Genomic DNA, 14,427 nt, shown 5'->3' with positions numbered 1-14,427 from the left:
CGGTGCGTACACTGGTGCCCATCCATATGCGCCGTACTCGAACCCTCGTGTGGCCATAGTTACACGCCCACCTGAAGGCTCGCACGTACGCCGGGTTGAACGCCCGTGCGCGCGGGTGCACACTTGTTTGCCCATCATTAGTTTAGATGCTCCCCTCTTGTGCAACCATCTGGGAGTGGTGCAACACGTGCCCATGGATGTTGGCTAAGCCCTCTAAGCAAGCCATGCCATAGCCCAACTGATATGCTCAATAGACCCCCCTAGTATAGTCTTAAAGAAAATCAGCACTCTGACAGGAGTAAACATCATACATACTTGAGGAGTCATAAAAACCTTTCAGGCCCTTCTCGACATCCAAATCGAGTGCCGTCTACTCCAACCAGCTTTAATGGACTCAAAGTACCTCCCATAAAGATCCCGAGCCAAAACTCCAAAGTTCAACTTTTCGCCATATTTACGAAAATGCCACTGGGCACCCCCAGTGCATGCCGAGCATCCTTCTAAGCATCTTGTGTGCACACTGAGCATCCTATGCACGCTGACAACCCATTGAGCATCCTCATGGCTGTCTAACCAAAGCCAAAGTATTCCCAAGACATGGCATGGCCTTGAAATGCCCATGTCTTCCCTTGGACGACCGTCAAGGGGCTAACAGCACCCTAGTTAACATTGCACAATGCCAGGATATAATTATAACTACCAAGCTAATTGGACACAAGAACATTACTCGAATTATCAGATTAACGTAAGAAAATATGGAGGATAATCATTCTTAACAGTATTGATGGAAGAATTAAAAAAGATTGGAATGAGCTAGAGAGAGAAAACTCTGAAAAGATTTATGAGAAAAGTGCACCTGATGCCATGAAAAATTGTGAATTTTCTCGTGTTGTTTCATTTATAACATAAAGGTATATAAAACTAATTTATAAATCAATTCCCTAAATTAAATGGACTCATATCTCAAATCTTTTATTTTTTATTTTATCAAATTACCCTTAATTAGTCCCCATGAGCAATGACAATTAATTTTTAAGTTTGGTTATTTCCGTCATTGTAAAGTAAAATTTTTAAATTTTAATTGGTCAGCAAAATCTAATTTTTCGTAAAAGAAGTATTAAAAAAGAAACTTGTTGGACCAAGTCTCCAAGAATGCAGATTGAAACTCATAAATTAAATAAGTCGGTAAGATTATTTAAATGAAAATAACATAAGACCAAGGGTTCGTTCCATGGGTTAAATTTCAGCAATTAATCATAGAAAGTGATCATTTATAAATGAAATAAGAACTAGTTATATTCATTTATACAAATTATATAAAAGAAATCGCTATACTAGGGTTTTCTTTTCTTTTCTTTCTATTTTCTACTTGACCAATATAAATTAGGTGTTTAAGTCATTTGAATCTGACCACCAGAAGTTGGAGCGCTCTCTGGAGTTGGCCCAATTTTCCTTTTCAATAAATATAGTAGAAAGCAAATGGTGAAAGTGGCTGCATAGATTACATAGAGGCCTAAGAAGTCCTGTAACATCTCAAAACTAATACTTTTTTTTAAAAAAAATTCGGCATAACCTCCCCTAAAAATAGGCCTATCACAATCTGTTTAATTGCATTTTTAAACTGCCACGGCTTAAATTCCGAATTCACGGCAATAGTAGATGATAATACACAATCAAATGACCTCGATAATACCTCAAACTAGTATTACTCTCCCCATGCATCAATAAGGTTTACATGTTATCAAATTCACATCCAAATTATCATCAAATACCTTAATTACATTACATAACAAAGTTTTACAAAATATACATATACACCTTCACACTTTTAGTGCTTTGCAAAAATAAAGGGAGATATACAAAAGCCACAAAAGTGAGCTTCTAGTATCGCTCAAGCTTGAGGTGGGTTGTCGTTCACCGGTTCTTTTCCAAGAACTGAAAAAAATGTATAAATAGTTGGGTGAGCTATATGCTCAGTAAGTGACACTTAAGACACAAATCTTGTGTCCTTGTGAATTCAAGCAAAGCATAGGCCAATGGGAGATAGGGATCATACAACGTAGGGGATCAAATACAACATACGAGTCAATTCCAAGTATAAACAATGCAATGCAATGAAATGAAATGCAATGCATGTCAATGACACTCCCCATTTTCATTCTCAAAATCATCATTTTCAAACGTTAATACAGCCCGCCCTTTGGTAACCCCGCCGCGACACGAAAGGAGGATTGGCTAGTGTCATTGACCCTTGGTAACCCCGCGGCGTCATTATGGGGCCCAGCTAGCTCTACCACGCTAGGGCGACTCCCTAGTCCCCTCTAGGCTATATTAACCTCCGGCCCGTTGGTAACCCCGCAGCGACCGGGTTTCGCATAAAACCATTTTATCAAAAACACTTCCCTGAAATTCCCTATATTTATTTCAAGAACAATTTCTCCCATTTCATGCAAACCCAATGGTATGTGCATGTATATATGTTCCATACATTCAATGTCATGGCATTTAAAATTTTCCATCATAAAATTAAACATTCAACATGTTCAACATCTCCCAAGTAATTATTAACACATTAAGATACAACAAAATACATTTAAGCATGTGCATGTATATATATATATGAGCTCAACATCATGAATTGGGAAATTTGGCGCAATTTAAATAAGCATACTCTCATACATCAATTTCAGCATGCTAGCACATAGTAAACATAGGAAATCAACAACTAAATATAATTTGCACATGAACCAACCATATTCAAGATCGTGAAAAACCCTCTAGACATCATTAATACCATCATAGATATAATTAACTCTAAATTAAGCATATTTAATACAACATGGAGGTAAAATTCACAATAGAACAAGACTAGAGTGGATTAAGATGCCCCTACCTCAAAATAGGCAAAACCCTAGAAATGAGTTTAAATTTTTGAGTTCCAAAGAAGGCTCAAAACTGGAAATTGCTTGTATCAACGCGTAGAGCTCGTCACACTCGTCGTTTTGCCTCAAACGGCACCTAAATCCGGCAAGTAATGAAGATGGATTCAAAGATTGAAGTTGAAACCATAAAAAGAAAAAAAAAAAATCCAGAGAGCTTCTGGAATGAGAGAGAACGTGATGCGCAGAGAAGAAGAAAAAGGTAATAATATTGGCTTACAAATTATGTGGGCCCCACAGGTGAATTAAAATTTTATTTAACTTTAACATATATATATATATATATATATATATATATATATATACACACACATAAAGTTAAAAACATTACATTCTCCCTAACTTTAAAAGATTTCGTCCCCGAAATCAAGACATACCTGAGGAAGAAAACAACGCTGGATACTTGGAGTGAACCTCCTATTCAAGCTCCTAAGTAGCCTCCTCGACTCCGTGGTGTCTCCAAAGGACTTTCACTATTGGTATCGTCTTGTTCTTCAACACCTTCTGTTGTGTGTCAAGAATCTGAACTGGTCCTTCCTCGTAGGAAACATCCTCATCAATGTCTACATCTACCCAACTAAAAATATGAGATGGATCCGGTTCGTACTTCCGTAACATCGATACATGGAAAACATTGTGGACCCTATCCAACTGTGGTGGCAAAGCAAGCCTGTAGGCAACCTTTCCTACTCGGTCCAAAATCTCAAACGGTCCAATAAATCGTGGCGACAACTTGCCACTTTTCCCGAATCTCATCAATCCCTTCCGTGGAGAAACCCGTAGAAAAACATGGTCTCCCACCTCAAAGGATAACGGTCGTCTCCGCTTATCCGCATAGCTCTTCTGTCAGCTCTGAGCTGTAAGTAACCTCTGTCTTATCAACTTAATCTTCTCAGTAGTCTCGAGTACAATGTCGGGTCCTAAAGCGGCTGTCTCACCTATCTCAGTCCAACAAACAGGAGACCTACAAGGTCTACCATACAACGCCTCAAATGGAGCCATCTGGATGCTCGCCTAATAACTGTTGTTGTAGGCAAATTCAATAAGTGGAAGGTGATCCTCCCAACTACCGCCCAAATCAAGTACACATGCCCGAAGCATATCCTCCAAAATCTGGATAGTACGCTCTGACTGACCGTTTGTCTGTGGATGGAATGCCGTACTAAGATGCAACGCTGAACCAAACGCTGCTTGAAGTCCTTCCCAGAACTTCGAAGTGAACTTGGCATCCCTATCTGAAACAATGGTTACTGGAACTCCATGTAACCTTACAATCTCCTTCACATAAAGAACACCAAGCTTCTCTGCATCATCTGTTACCTTAATAGGCAAAAAGTGAGCCGTCTTGGTCAATCTGTCAATGATGACCCATACGGCCTCATTGCCCCTTCTTGACCTTGGAAAACCTGTCACAAAATTCATAGCAATATGCTCCCATTTCCATTGCGCTACAGGTAATGGTTGCAACAAACCAGCTGGCCTCTGATGCTCGGCCTTCACCTGCTGACAGGTAAGGCATCTAGCCACAAACTGTGCAACATCTTTCTTCATCCCGTTCCACCAATACTGACGTCTTAAATTGTGATACATCTTGGTACCACCTGGATAAACTGCAAAGCGGGAAGTGTGAAACTCCCGTAGGACGTCCTCACGACAAACTGTGGGAACCACCAACAAACCCCTGAACCGTAGACCCCCATTTGCATGCAAGGCCCAATCTTTCACTGTCTCACCACTAGAGATCAAAGCGTGGATGACATCTAAGTCCGGGTCCTGTCTCTGTGACTCAATCACTCGTACAACAAGAGTAGGTTGAGCCACAAGACTAAATAAGAATGCCGACTCACTGCAACCATCATCATTACAACACTGTAATCCTATCTCTGCCAGATCTTCAAGCATCTTCCACTTCCGAATAGCTAAACTGGCCAAAGTTCCACGAGATTTTCGGCTTAAGGCATCAGCTACAACATTTGCCTTGCTCGGATGATACTACAAATTAAAGTTGTAATCTTCCAAGTACTCAACCCATCGTCTCTGTCTGTTGTTCAAGTCCTTTTGGGAGAAAAGGTACTTGAGACTTTTATGATCTGAAAATACCTCGAATCTCTCACCATACAAGTAGTGTCTCCAACACTTCAAGGCAAACACAATTGTCGCTAACTCCAGATCATGAGTAGGGTAGTTAAGCTCATGAGTCTTCAACTGTCGAGACCCATAAGCCACTACTCTACCATCCTGCATCAACACACATCCCAACCCGTCACGTGAAGCATCACAATAGATCACATAACCCAAGCCACGCTCAGGTATCACCAACACTGGAGCTGTAGTCAATCTCGTCTTCAACTCCTGAAAAGATGAATCACAGGCCTCATTCTAGACAAACTTGACCCCTTTACGGGTCAAACGGGTCATAGGAGCTGCCAAACGGGAGAAATCCTTCACAAATCTCCGATAGTAACCTGCTAAACCAAGGAAACTGCGGATCTCAAACACATTCTTGGGTCGCTCCCAAGTCAAAACTGCTTCAACCTTTGATGGATCAACTGATACTCCACCTTCTGAAACAACATGCCCCAAAAACTTCACCTCCTGTAGCCAAAACTCACATTTCTCGTATTTGGCATACAATCGGTGCTCCCGCAAAATCTGTAAAACAATACTCAAATGGACCTCGTGATCTTCCCGAGTCCGTGAGTACACAAGAATGTCATCCACGAAAACTACCACAAACTGGTCCAAGTAATCGTGAAAGACGCGGTTCATCAAGTCCATGAATGCCGCTGGCGCATTAGTCAAGCCAAAAGGCATAACAAGGAACTCATAGTGTCCATACCGTGTACGGAATGCTATCTTTGGGATATCCTCATCCCTAACCCGCAACTGATAATAGCCAGACCTCAAGTCAATCTTCGAGAAATAGCTGGCTCCTCTCAACTGATCAAATAAATCATCTATCCTTGGCAAATGATACTTGTTCTTGATGGTGGCATGATTCAACTTCCGGTAATCAATGCACAACCTCAAAGATCCATCTTTCTTCTTCGCAAACAAGACCGGTGCGCCCCACGGTGACACACTCGGTCGGATGAAACCTTTCATCCTCAAATCATCAAGCTGCCTCTTCAATTCTTCCAATTCAACTGGTGCCATACGATATGGTGCCATAGAAATTGGCGCGGTACCTGGCATTAACTCAATAGAGAACTCCACTTCTCGGTGTGGAGGCAACTCTGTCAAATCTTCTGGAAAAACATCCAAGAAGTTACAAACAATCGCCGGATAAACTTCTCCCACGACATCATCTTCTTCGGCTAGAAGACTAGCTAAGAAATAATCATCATGACTTTGTCCACGAACTCCATAAAACGATGAAATGTGGGAATCACTCCGATCTCCCACGAAAAAGAAACAGTCTCCCTTGGGAGTGCAAACTGTAACTCTTCCTCTGTAACAGTCGATCGTGGCATGAAATGAAGCCAACCAATCCATCCCAAGAATGACATCAAAGCTAGTCATCTCCAGGAGGATAAGGTCAAACACAAAGGTCCGCCCGGCTATCACAATGGAGTAATCCCGCACAACTCGGCTCAATGACACTGAAACCCCAACTGGCGTATCAACACATAACACCCGATCCATAAAACTAACCTCTAACCCCGATGCAAGTGCAAATGATGATGAAATGAAAGAATGAGATGCACCAGAGTCAAACAAAACACGGGCCCAACAACCAAACACTGGAAATATACCTCGAAGAACTGACGGTCCAGAAGATGCATCGGTCTGTGCCAGTGCAAAAACACGTCCCTGTGGTACCTGTGCCTGAGGACTGCCAACCTGAACACCTGACTGCTGCACTGACATAGTAGGAGTATCCCTCCTAACTGATCGTGAACCTTGTGAAGACATAGTAGGCTGTGGTGGTGGTGGTCTGAAACCTGACTGAATTGTAGCCGATTGTGACGGCCTCTGCTGTGACCCTCTACCACTAATGGTGCCTTCTCTCTGACTCGGACAATCACGAATCAAGTGACCCTGCTGGCCACACCCATAACAAGCCTTCGGAGCTGACGAAACTGAAGACGATCTCATCGGACAACTGGACTTGTAGTGTCCGGGCTGCTGACACTGATAACAAACAACTGCACTCCTGTCAGATCCAGCTGGCATAGGAGTGGTAGGAGCAGATCTTGTAGACTGTTGCCCCTGAAACTGAGATGGACTGCCCCTGTTCCTTTTCCAAGAAGATCCCTCTGAGGATGGCCCTGCACCCCTCTTTTGCTTCAATTGCTCTCTTCTTGCATCCTTCTCTCTATTGTCAGCCTCCAGCATCAAAGCCCTTTCCACTGCTTCAGAGTAAACCTTAATAAACTGTGCCGTGATCAACGGCCTCATTTGATCATTAAGACCCGAGACAAACTTCCGAGTCTTGTTAGCTTCATCTCTCACAACTTCTGGAGCAAAACGGGAGAGTGAGGTGAAATTGTTCTCATACTCCGCCACTGACATGTTCCCGTGAATAAGATTATGAAACTGGTCTTGTAACTCCCATCTTTTGGAAAGCGGAAAGTACTTCTCATAAAACAGTTCCTTGAACCTGTCCCAACTCATCTCTTCAATCTTGTACTGGTTAGCGATCGACTTCCACCAAACCTTGGCATCCATAGGAAACTTGTAAGTTGCTAGGATGATCTTCAAGTGATCCTCTGTCACATCCATTGAGGTCAACTAAGTTTCGACTTGATCCATGTAGTTGTCGGCTACCATTGGGTCCGCACCGCCCTCAAACATAACCGGCATCAGCTGAGAAAACCCCTTAATGATCTTGAGACGCTTCTGAGCTGGAGTCTCTTCAACTCGAACTGTAGGTTGTGGTACCAACTGCGGCTGAGCAACAATAGTTGCTCTCACGATATTTCGCAACAAACGATTAAACTCCAGTGCCACAGAACCTTCACCCACTTCTACGGGTACGGGTGTTTCAACATTCTCTCTTCTTGGGGGAATAGCTCTTGGGGGAATCAAGTCCCTAAGAAGCATGTTCTCATCAACTGGCTCCACCGGATTGAAGCTAGAGCTCTCACCAACATCGCCCCTTGTTGGCCTAGGGCCAACTTCTCTAGGTTCCTCACGCCGTGACATCGTGCTATAAAACGAGAAAACGATTCAGAAACATGATACTAAGGTCCACTGTGGATGACTCAACAAGAATTAATACCGTACAACACTTAGCATGCAAGACTATGCAAGAAACATTTTAACATAAACAAGTAAGCAAGTAAGCATATAGGCAGTTAAGCATGCTCATTTAAATAAGATACCACGTAGCAAGTAGTCAAGTAAGCAACACAAACAACATTCCATGCGACTCTATGTAGGCCTCTACCCGTCGTCCTAAAGGTTTTCGAACCTTTGCTCTGATACCAAATTTGTAACGTCTCAAAACTAATACTTTTTAAACAAAAAAATTCGGCATAACCTCCCCTAAAAATAGGCCTATCACAATCTGTTTAATTGCATTTTTAACCTGTCACGGCTCAAATTCCGAATTCACGGCAATAGTAGATGATAATACACAATCAAATGACCTCGATAATACCTCAAACTAGTATTACTCTCCCCATGCATCAATAAGGTTTACATGTTATCAAATTCACATCCAAATTATCATCAAATACCTTAATTACATTACATAACAAAGTTTTACAAAATATACATATACACCTTCACACTTTTAGTGCTTTGCAAAAATAATGGGAGATATACAAAAGACACAAAAGTGAGCTTCTAGTATCGCTCAAGCTTGAGGTGGGTTGTCGTTCACCGGTTCTTTTCCAAGACTTGAAAGAAATGTATAAATAGTTGGGTGAGCTATATGCTCAGTAGGTGACACTTAAGACACAAATCTTGTGTCCTTGTGAATTCAAGCAAAGCATAGGCCAATGGGAGATAGGGATCATACAACGTAGGGGATCAAATACAACATACAAGTCAATTCCAAGTATAAACAATGCAATGCAATGAAATGAAATGCAATGCATGTCAATGACACTCCCCATTTTCATTCTCAAAATCATCACTTTCAAACGTTAATACAGCTCGCCCTTTGGTAACCCCGCTGCGACACGAAAGGAGGATTGGTTAGTGTCCTTGACCCTTGGTAACCCTGCGGCGTCATTATGGGGCCCAACTAGCTCAACCACGCTAGGGCGACTCCCTAGTCCCCTCTCGGCTATATTAACCTCCGGCCCGTTAGTAACCCCGCAGCGACCGGGTTTCGCATAAAACCATTTTATCAAAAACACTTTCCTGAAATTCCCCATATTTATTTCAAGAACAATTTCTCCCATTTCATGCAAACCCAATGGTATGTGCATGTATATATGTTCCATACATTCAATGTCATGGCATTTAAAATTTTCCATCATAAAATTAAACATTTAACATGTTCAACATCTCCCAAGTAATTATTAACACATTAAGATACAACAAAATACATTTAATCATGTGCATGTATATATATATATGAGCTCAACATCATGAATTGGGAAATTTGGCGCAATTTAAATAAGCATACTCTTATACATCAATTTCAGCATGCTAGCACATAGTAAACATAGGAAATCAACAACTAAATATAATTTGCACATGAACCAATCATATTCAAGATCGTGAAAAACCCTCTAGACATCATTAATACCATCATAGATATAATTAACTCTAAATTAAGCATATTTAATACAACATGGAGGTAAAATTCACAATAGAACAAGACTAGAGTGGATTAAGATGCCCCTACCTCAAAATTGGCAAAATCCTAGAAATGGGTTTAAATTTTCGAGTTCCAAAGAAGGCTCAAAACTGGAAATTGCTTGCATCAACGCGTAGAGCTCGTCACACTCGTCGTTTTGCCTCAAACGGCACCTAAATCCGGCAAGTAATGAAGATGGAATCAAAGATTGAAGTTGAAACCATAAAAAGAAAAAAAAAATCCAGAGAGCTTCTGGAATGAGAGAGATCGTGATGCGCAGAGAAGAAGAAAAAGGTAATAATATTGGCGTACAAATCATGTGGGCCCCACAGGTGAATTAAAATTTTATTTAACTTTAACATATATATATATATATATATATATATATATATATATATACATAAAGTTAAAAACATTACAAGTCCTCAATGGTCAAGCTATCATTTTCTTCCATCGTTTGGGACTTCAAGCACTCCGAGGAGGGAGTACACAACTGTTTCTCTAATTCTTTTATCTTCCCATTTTCTGATAGTTTAAGAATGGCTTTAGAAACATTAGCAGCTAATGCAGAACCTTTTTGAAAGACCTGCACAGAAAGCATGAACAATAATTTAATTACAATCAGTTATCCCAAATGTATTAACGGAATTGTTTTATATATATATATATATAGTATATGCATAGCTGAAAAAATAAAAAATTGTCTGAAGTATGTTTTTTTTTTTGGTGTAGCAAATAACTTGGAGATATTAGAGAATGAAATGAGTGGAAAGAGTTCCATTCGCTACTACTCACAAAGCCGAATCCTCCAAATCTTCTGGTGAATGATCCATCGCCATACGCGTACTGCTTGCAGTGTTTGTTGACAAAAACTTTGGCATGAGGAACTTCAAGAACTGCTGCTTGAATCGTGCCATTCTTGAATGCAGTCTGGAACTTGCTTTCGCTGCTGATGTCGATGATGTTCCCTGGTTCAAAAAGCTCATCATCCTCCAAGTACTTCCTAACAAATGCAGCACCATCGCACCCCACTATTGCATTTGTTGTCTTTATCCACTCGATATCTCTCACAGGTGACTGGAGTCTTGAGAAGGTGAGCATTGAAGTGAGGCTGGCAGCGTAGTTTTCTATTAAGATCAACACCACAAAAAGCCACAACACGATCACGGTTCGAGTATAGTTGCTTTTAATCTTCTCCCCTTCAAAATCAAAAATAAAATTTTATTCTATTGGGATTTCATTTCTTTGCGTATATGCAATTATATTTATAAGTATTTACCTCCTAATTGGGCTAATGGTAGCATCATGAAATCTATTTTCTTTGAAATCTCTCCAAATTGGGGCATGCTATTGGATATTTATGTTCTTAATTATTAAATAATAATAATACTTCTCACTACTGATGTGACATATTATAAAATGATGACATGTGTCTATTTTAATTTAAAATATGTAAAGAAAAAAATACAAAGGAAAACATTTAGTACAAACAGTTCCTCATAACCCTGCCTCCAAAAAGCGTCCTAGTGAGCATTTAAGTGTGTGAGAGAGAATTTACCTAAATTGGAAAAAAAGTTAAAAACTTTTTTTTTTTTTTTTTTTTCGGAAAGTAAAAAAAAATTAAAAACTTAGCTTGCCTCCAAATCTAAGCATAAATAAAATGGTACTGTTAATTCTGTGATTGCTGTTTAACTTGATTATATACTTACTGTGAGCAAAGAACAGAGTAGAGAAGGTGAACCAAAGAACATTGCCAAGTTGTTCCTTCCATGGGCCACTAAATTCTGGATTGGAACGTTGCTCCAAGAACCAAACTATGAACATTGTGTAGAAGAAGATTGCCCCCGTCGCCACCCACATTTTCATGGTGAAAGGCTTCAGAAACAACCATGCTTTGGAAGTTCTTGGCTTCACTGGAACTACTATAAGCAAACCTGACTCGATAAAAGGTACTGTAAATTCCACTAGGTCCCAACGCTCAGTTGTTATCGTTATGTCACCAACAGCAGCATCAAAAGACTTCCATCAATTTTTATCGACAAGTAGAAAACCCACATATCAGCAACATATATATAGTTAGAAGAGCAGGAAAAAAATTTGAATTGAGAGTAAAAAAAAAAAAAAAAAAAAAAAAAAAAAAAAAAAAAAGAAAAAGAAAAAAGACCATTTCTTTGTTTGTTTATTTATTTATTTAATCTTTCATCCAGATACGTTGTAATACATTCAAAATCAAATAACGATTTCTCATCACCCCAACAAAGTCACATTTGGATGGTTAACTAATTAATTAAATTGACAGATGTTTGAAAATGATCAAGAGATCAGGTGATGTGTGATTACCTCGTTGTGAACCGATTCAACCAAATCATTGTAGCTTCCATTGTACTGGTGAAATTCAGTAGACGGTAGACTATAAATATGATCGTCCTCCAAAATCTTTTTCACCTCCTCATAAACACTGATACAAAAACCAGTAAACCTCTTCTTATCTGGGCTAAGGAATTCCTTAAAAGAGACTATACCAGGAACTGCAATATTCATTGGTCTTGCATAAAGATCAGCTAGTATCACCCCTTCTCTCAGGATTCGCTTTGGGTCCCCAGGCCTTAACACCTCCGCGAAACCAGCCAATTTTTTCATGGTACTAGGGCTATCTGAGAACCCCAACTCTGATGATCAAAAGCCAAGGTTATTGTTTTCCTGATTGCCAATGTTCACTATACTAAATTTTTGGTAGCTTGAAAGTCTTCCCTCTTCAAATCGCAATTCTCCACTTAAACCTGTGAAGTTGCTTGATAAAATACTTTCCAACATTTTTGAGGAATTCATTTTACCAGCTGATTTCACTATCGCCTGTGTAATAGTCATAATGCTATCATAAGCTCGTAGCGCATGAATTCCAGGCTCAGTGTTATCTTCCTCAGGATAATCTAATTGGAAATTTTGCTGAAACTGCTCATGAAAGTGTTTGAAAGAACTGCTATTTTCAGAATAGTAGGGGTTGATTCCAAGAGTACGTTCCATGGCAGAGACAACAGGAGGGCTGACAGAATTCAGAAGGCTTCTGGTGGTGTCTACAATTATCCACACCGAGTCTTTTCGCATAAAGCTCATCTTCTTCGCTTCACTGAACAAAAGATTTGTTAGCAGTAATGATGACTGTAGAAAAATAAACACCCTAGATTTTGTGGTGTTTTCTAACTTAGACAGCTCCTTATTTATGGACTGCTGAGGATTTGATAGATCAGAAAATGGTGGAAGCACCAGATGATAGTCTATATCCGAGCCAACATTTTTAAGGGCCTTGGATAACAGGGTTAGCTTCCTGGAATCACTTCCATGGATGTCTTCTTCATAGATAGCTACAACACTTCGCCAATTGAAGGATTGAAAAATAGCTGCAATGCAATTAATTTGTTCGGAGCCATCTGTAACCATTTGCACCAAGAAAGGCCATCCAAGCCGCACCAATGCTGGTGTAAATGGAGCGGTTACAAATGAAAGAACTGGGACTCAAGCTCGGGATCCAATGTCTGCCACTAAAGCGGATTCCTCCCATGTCTCCATGCCCATAATCACTTGGACTTGTTTCTCCTTAATCAGCTTTTCAGCTGTAGCAAACATTCAGAAACCCCATAAACATTAATCTAAATAATATACTCCCTTGTTACATACAATTATATACTAGGGAACTGCTTCTTGAAACGAATAAATAAATTTAACTAAGAAATTATATTAATTAGATATATACTTTCATGTGAGTCTACATATTCATGAAGCTACTTATTTGACTTGAGTAGAATTAGGGGCATATATATACCATTCCAAACATATGTACATAACTACATATATATAAATCTAGGCATATGTTCTTGTACGATGACTTGATTTAACAGAGAAAATTTCAGAAAAGGCAAAGAAAATAACTAATTACTAACCAGCTTGAGTTTATCGGATGGGGTCACTGCCAGAATTTCGAAAATGAAGAGAGACCTTGTGAAGTTCGGACTTCTTGTTGAAGTTGTGAAGTACTATTTTCATGGCCATCTTTTGTTCTTTGCCGATACGAGAATCAACATCAATGATGGCACCGATTTGTATAGTTACTTTGTCAGCTTCAGCAATGAATCCATGAGAAAGAAAAAGAAGGAAGGAGATGAAGACATGAAAAAACAAACAGGTGGGTCTGAAAGTAGCAATATTCAAGTTGGAGATGAGTGGTAGGAAAGTCATTATTGGCTTTAAACTCATAATCTATGCTGGATGGATACCGTTATTCCTAAATATAATATATTTATATGCATGTATAAAACACTGTTAGAAAGAGGTGTGGGGGGAAATTTCGGCCTATGGTCCAAGCATGCATAAGACTTATTCCACATGGCTTCAAAAGTCGCTCCACACGTGGAAATTAGCCAAATAAAGATTGGGTCTCGCTTCATTTAATTTGAAAAATTAAAATTACCATTATATGGTATATTCAGCTGAGAAATGGATTCAGAATATTCTGAAAAAAAAAACAATTGGGATAACCCCACCAGTATATTTCCTGTCTAACCAATCAAAACAATCATTTCGTAAGTGTAATTTTATAAGAGAAATTAATGTTCATCATTTAATTGTGACAGTAGCAAACTCATTACCAACTCTGTCCCATTTTATTATTATTATTATTATTTTGAGTTAATTTCAGTAACACATTCTTAAGTTTGGTCAAATATTACACCTCAC

The 14,427-nt window shown here is 39.5% G+C and overlaps 2 protein-coding genes across 2 annotated transcripts; both read right to left on the bottom strand.

Annotated features, from left to right (window-relative positions):
- Positions 1-1,678: 1,678 nt before the first annotated feature.
- On the bottom strand, positions 1,679-7,665 carry LOC132315717 (uncharacterized). Its single transcript, XM_059814079.1, has 3 exons — positions 3,317-7,665; positions 2,894-3,018; positions 1,679-1,935 (listed from the first exon to the last, which is right to left on the bottom strand). Exon 1 carries the CDS (start codon positions 7,662-7,664, stop codon positions 5,319-5,321), a length of 2,346 nt encoding a protein of 781 aa, XP_059670062.1. The 5' UTR covers position 7,665; the 3' UTR covers positions 1,679-1,935; positions 2,894-3,018; positions 3,317-5,318.
- A 362-nt stretch (positions 7,666-8,027) lies between these two features.
- On the bottom strand, positions 8,028-13,946 carry LOC132315719 (glutamate receptor 3.5-like). Its single transcript, XM_059814080.1, has 7 exons — positions 13,635-13,946; positions 12,037-13,307; positions 11,406-11,715; positions 10,492-10,895; positions 10,116-10,282; positions 9,745-9,869; positions 8,028-8,091 (listed from the first exon to the last, which is right to left on the bottom strand). The coding sequence occupies exons 2-6, from the start codon at positions 12,334-12,336 to the stop codon at positions 9,746-9,748; spliced, it is 1,305 nt and encodes a 434-aa protein (XP_059670063.1). The 5' UTR covers positions 12,337-13,307; positions 13,635-13,946; the 3' UTR covers positions 8,028-8,091; position 9,745.
- Between the last annotated feature and the right edge of the window lie 481 nt (positions 13,947-14,427).

The sequence above is a fragment of the Cornus florida genome, unplaced genomic scaffold (genome assembly GCF_030987335.1).
Source record: "Cornus florida cultivar Cherokee Brave unplaced genomic scaffold, ASM3098733v1 CherokeeBrave_3.0.0_Hap2_Chr01, whole genome shotgun sequence".
Classification (NCBI taxonomy): Eukaryota; Viridiplantae; Streptophyta; class Magnoliopsida; order Cornales; family Cornaceae; genus Cornus; species Cornus florida.
The sequence above is the reverse complement of the archived record's forward strand: the minus strand, read 5'-3'. Positions and strand labels throughout refer to the sequence as shown.

Excerpts from the sequence above, each read along its gene's own strand:
- LOC132315717 (XM_059814079.1), bottom strand. The coding sequence starts at position 7,664 with ATGGATGTGACAGAGGATCACTTGAAGATCATCCTAGCAACTTACAAG.
- LOC132315719 (XM_059814080.1), bottom strand. The coding sequence starts at position 12,336 with ATGAAAAAATTGGCTGGTTTCGCGGAGGTGTTAAGGCCTGGGGACCCA. Across the intron at positions 11,716-12,036 it reads TTGAATCGGTTCACAACGAG|TCTTTTGATGCTGCTGTTGG; the intron begins GTAATCACACAT and ends AATTGATGGAAG. Across the intron at positions 10,283-10,491 it reads GATTTGGAGGATTCGGCTTT|GTCTTTCAAAAAGGTTCTGC; the intron begins GTGAGTAGTAGC and ends CTTTCTGTGCAG.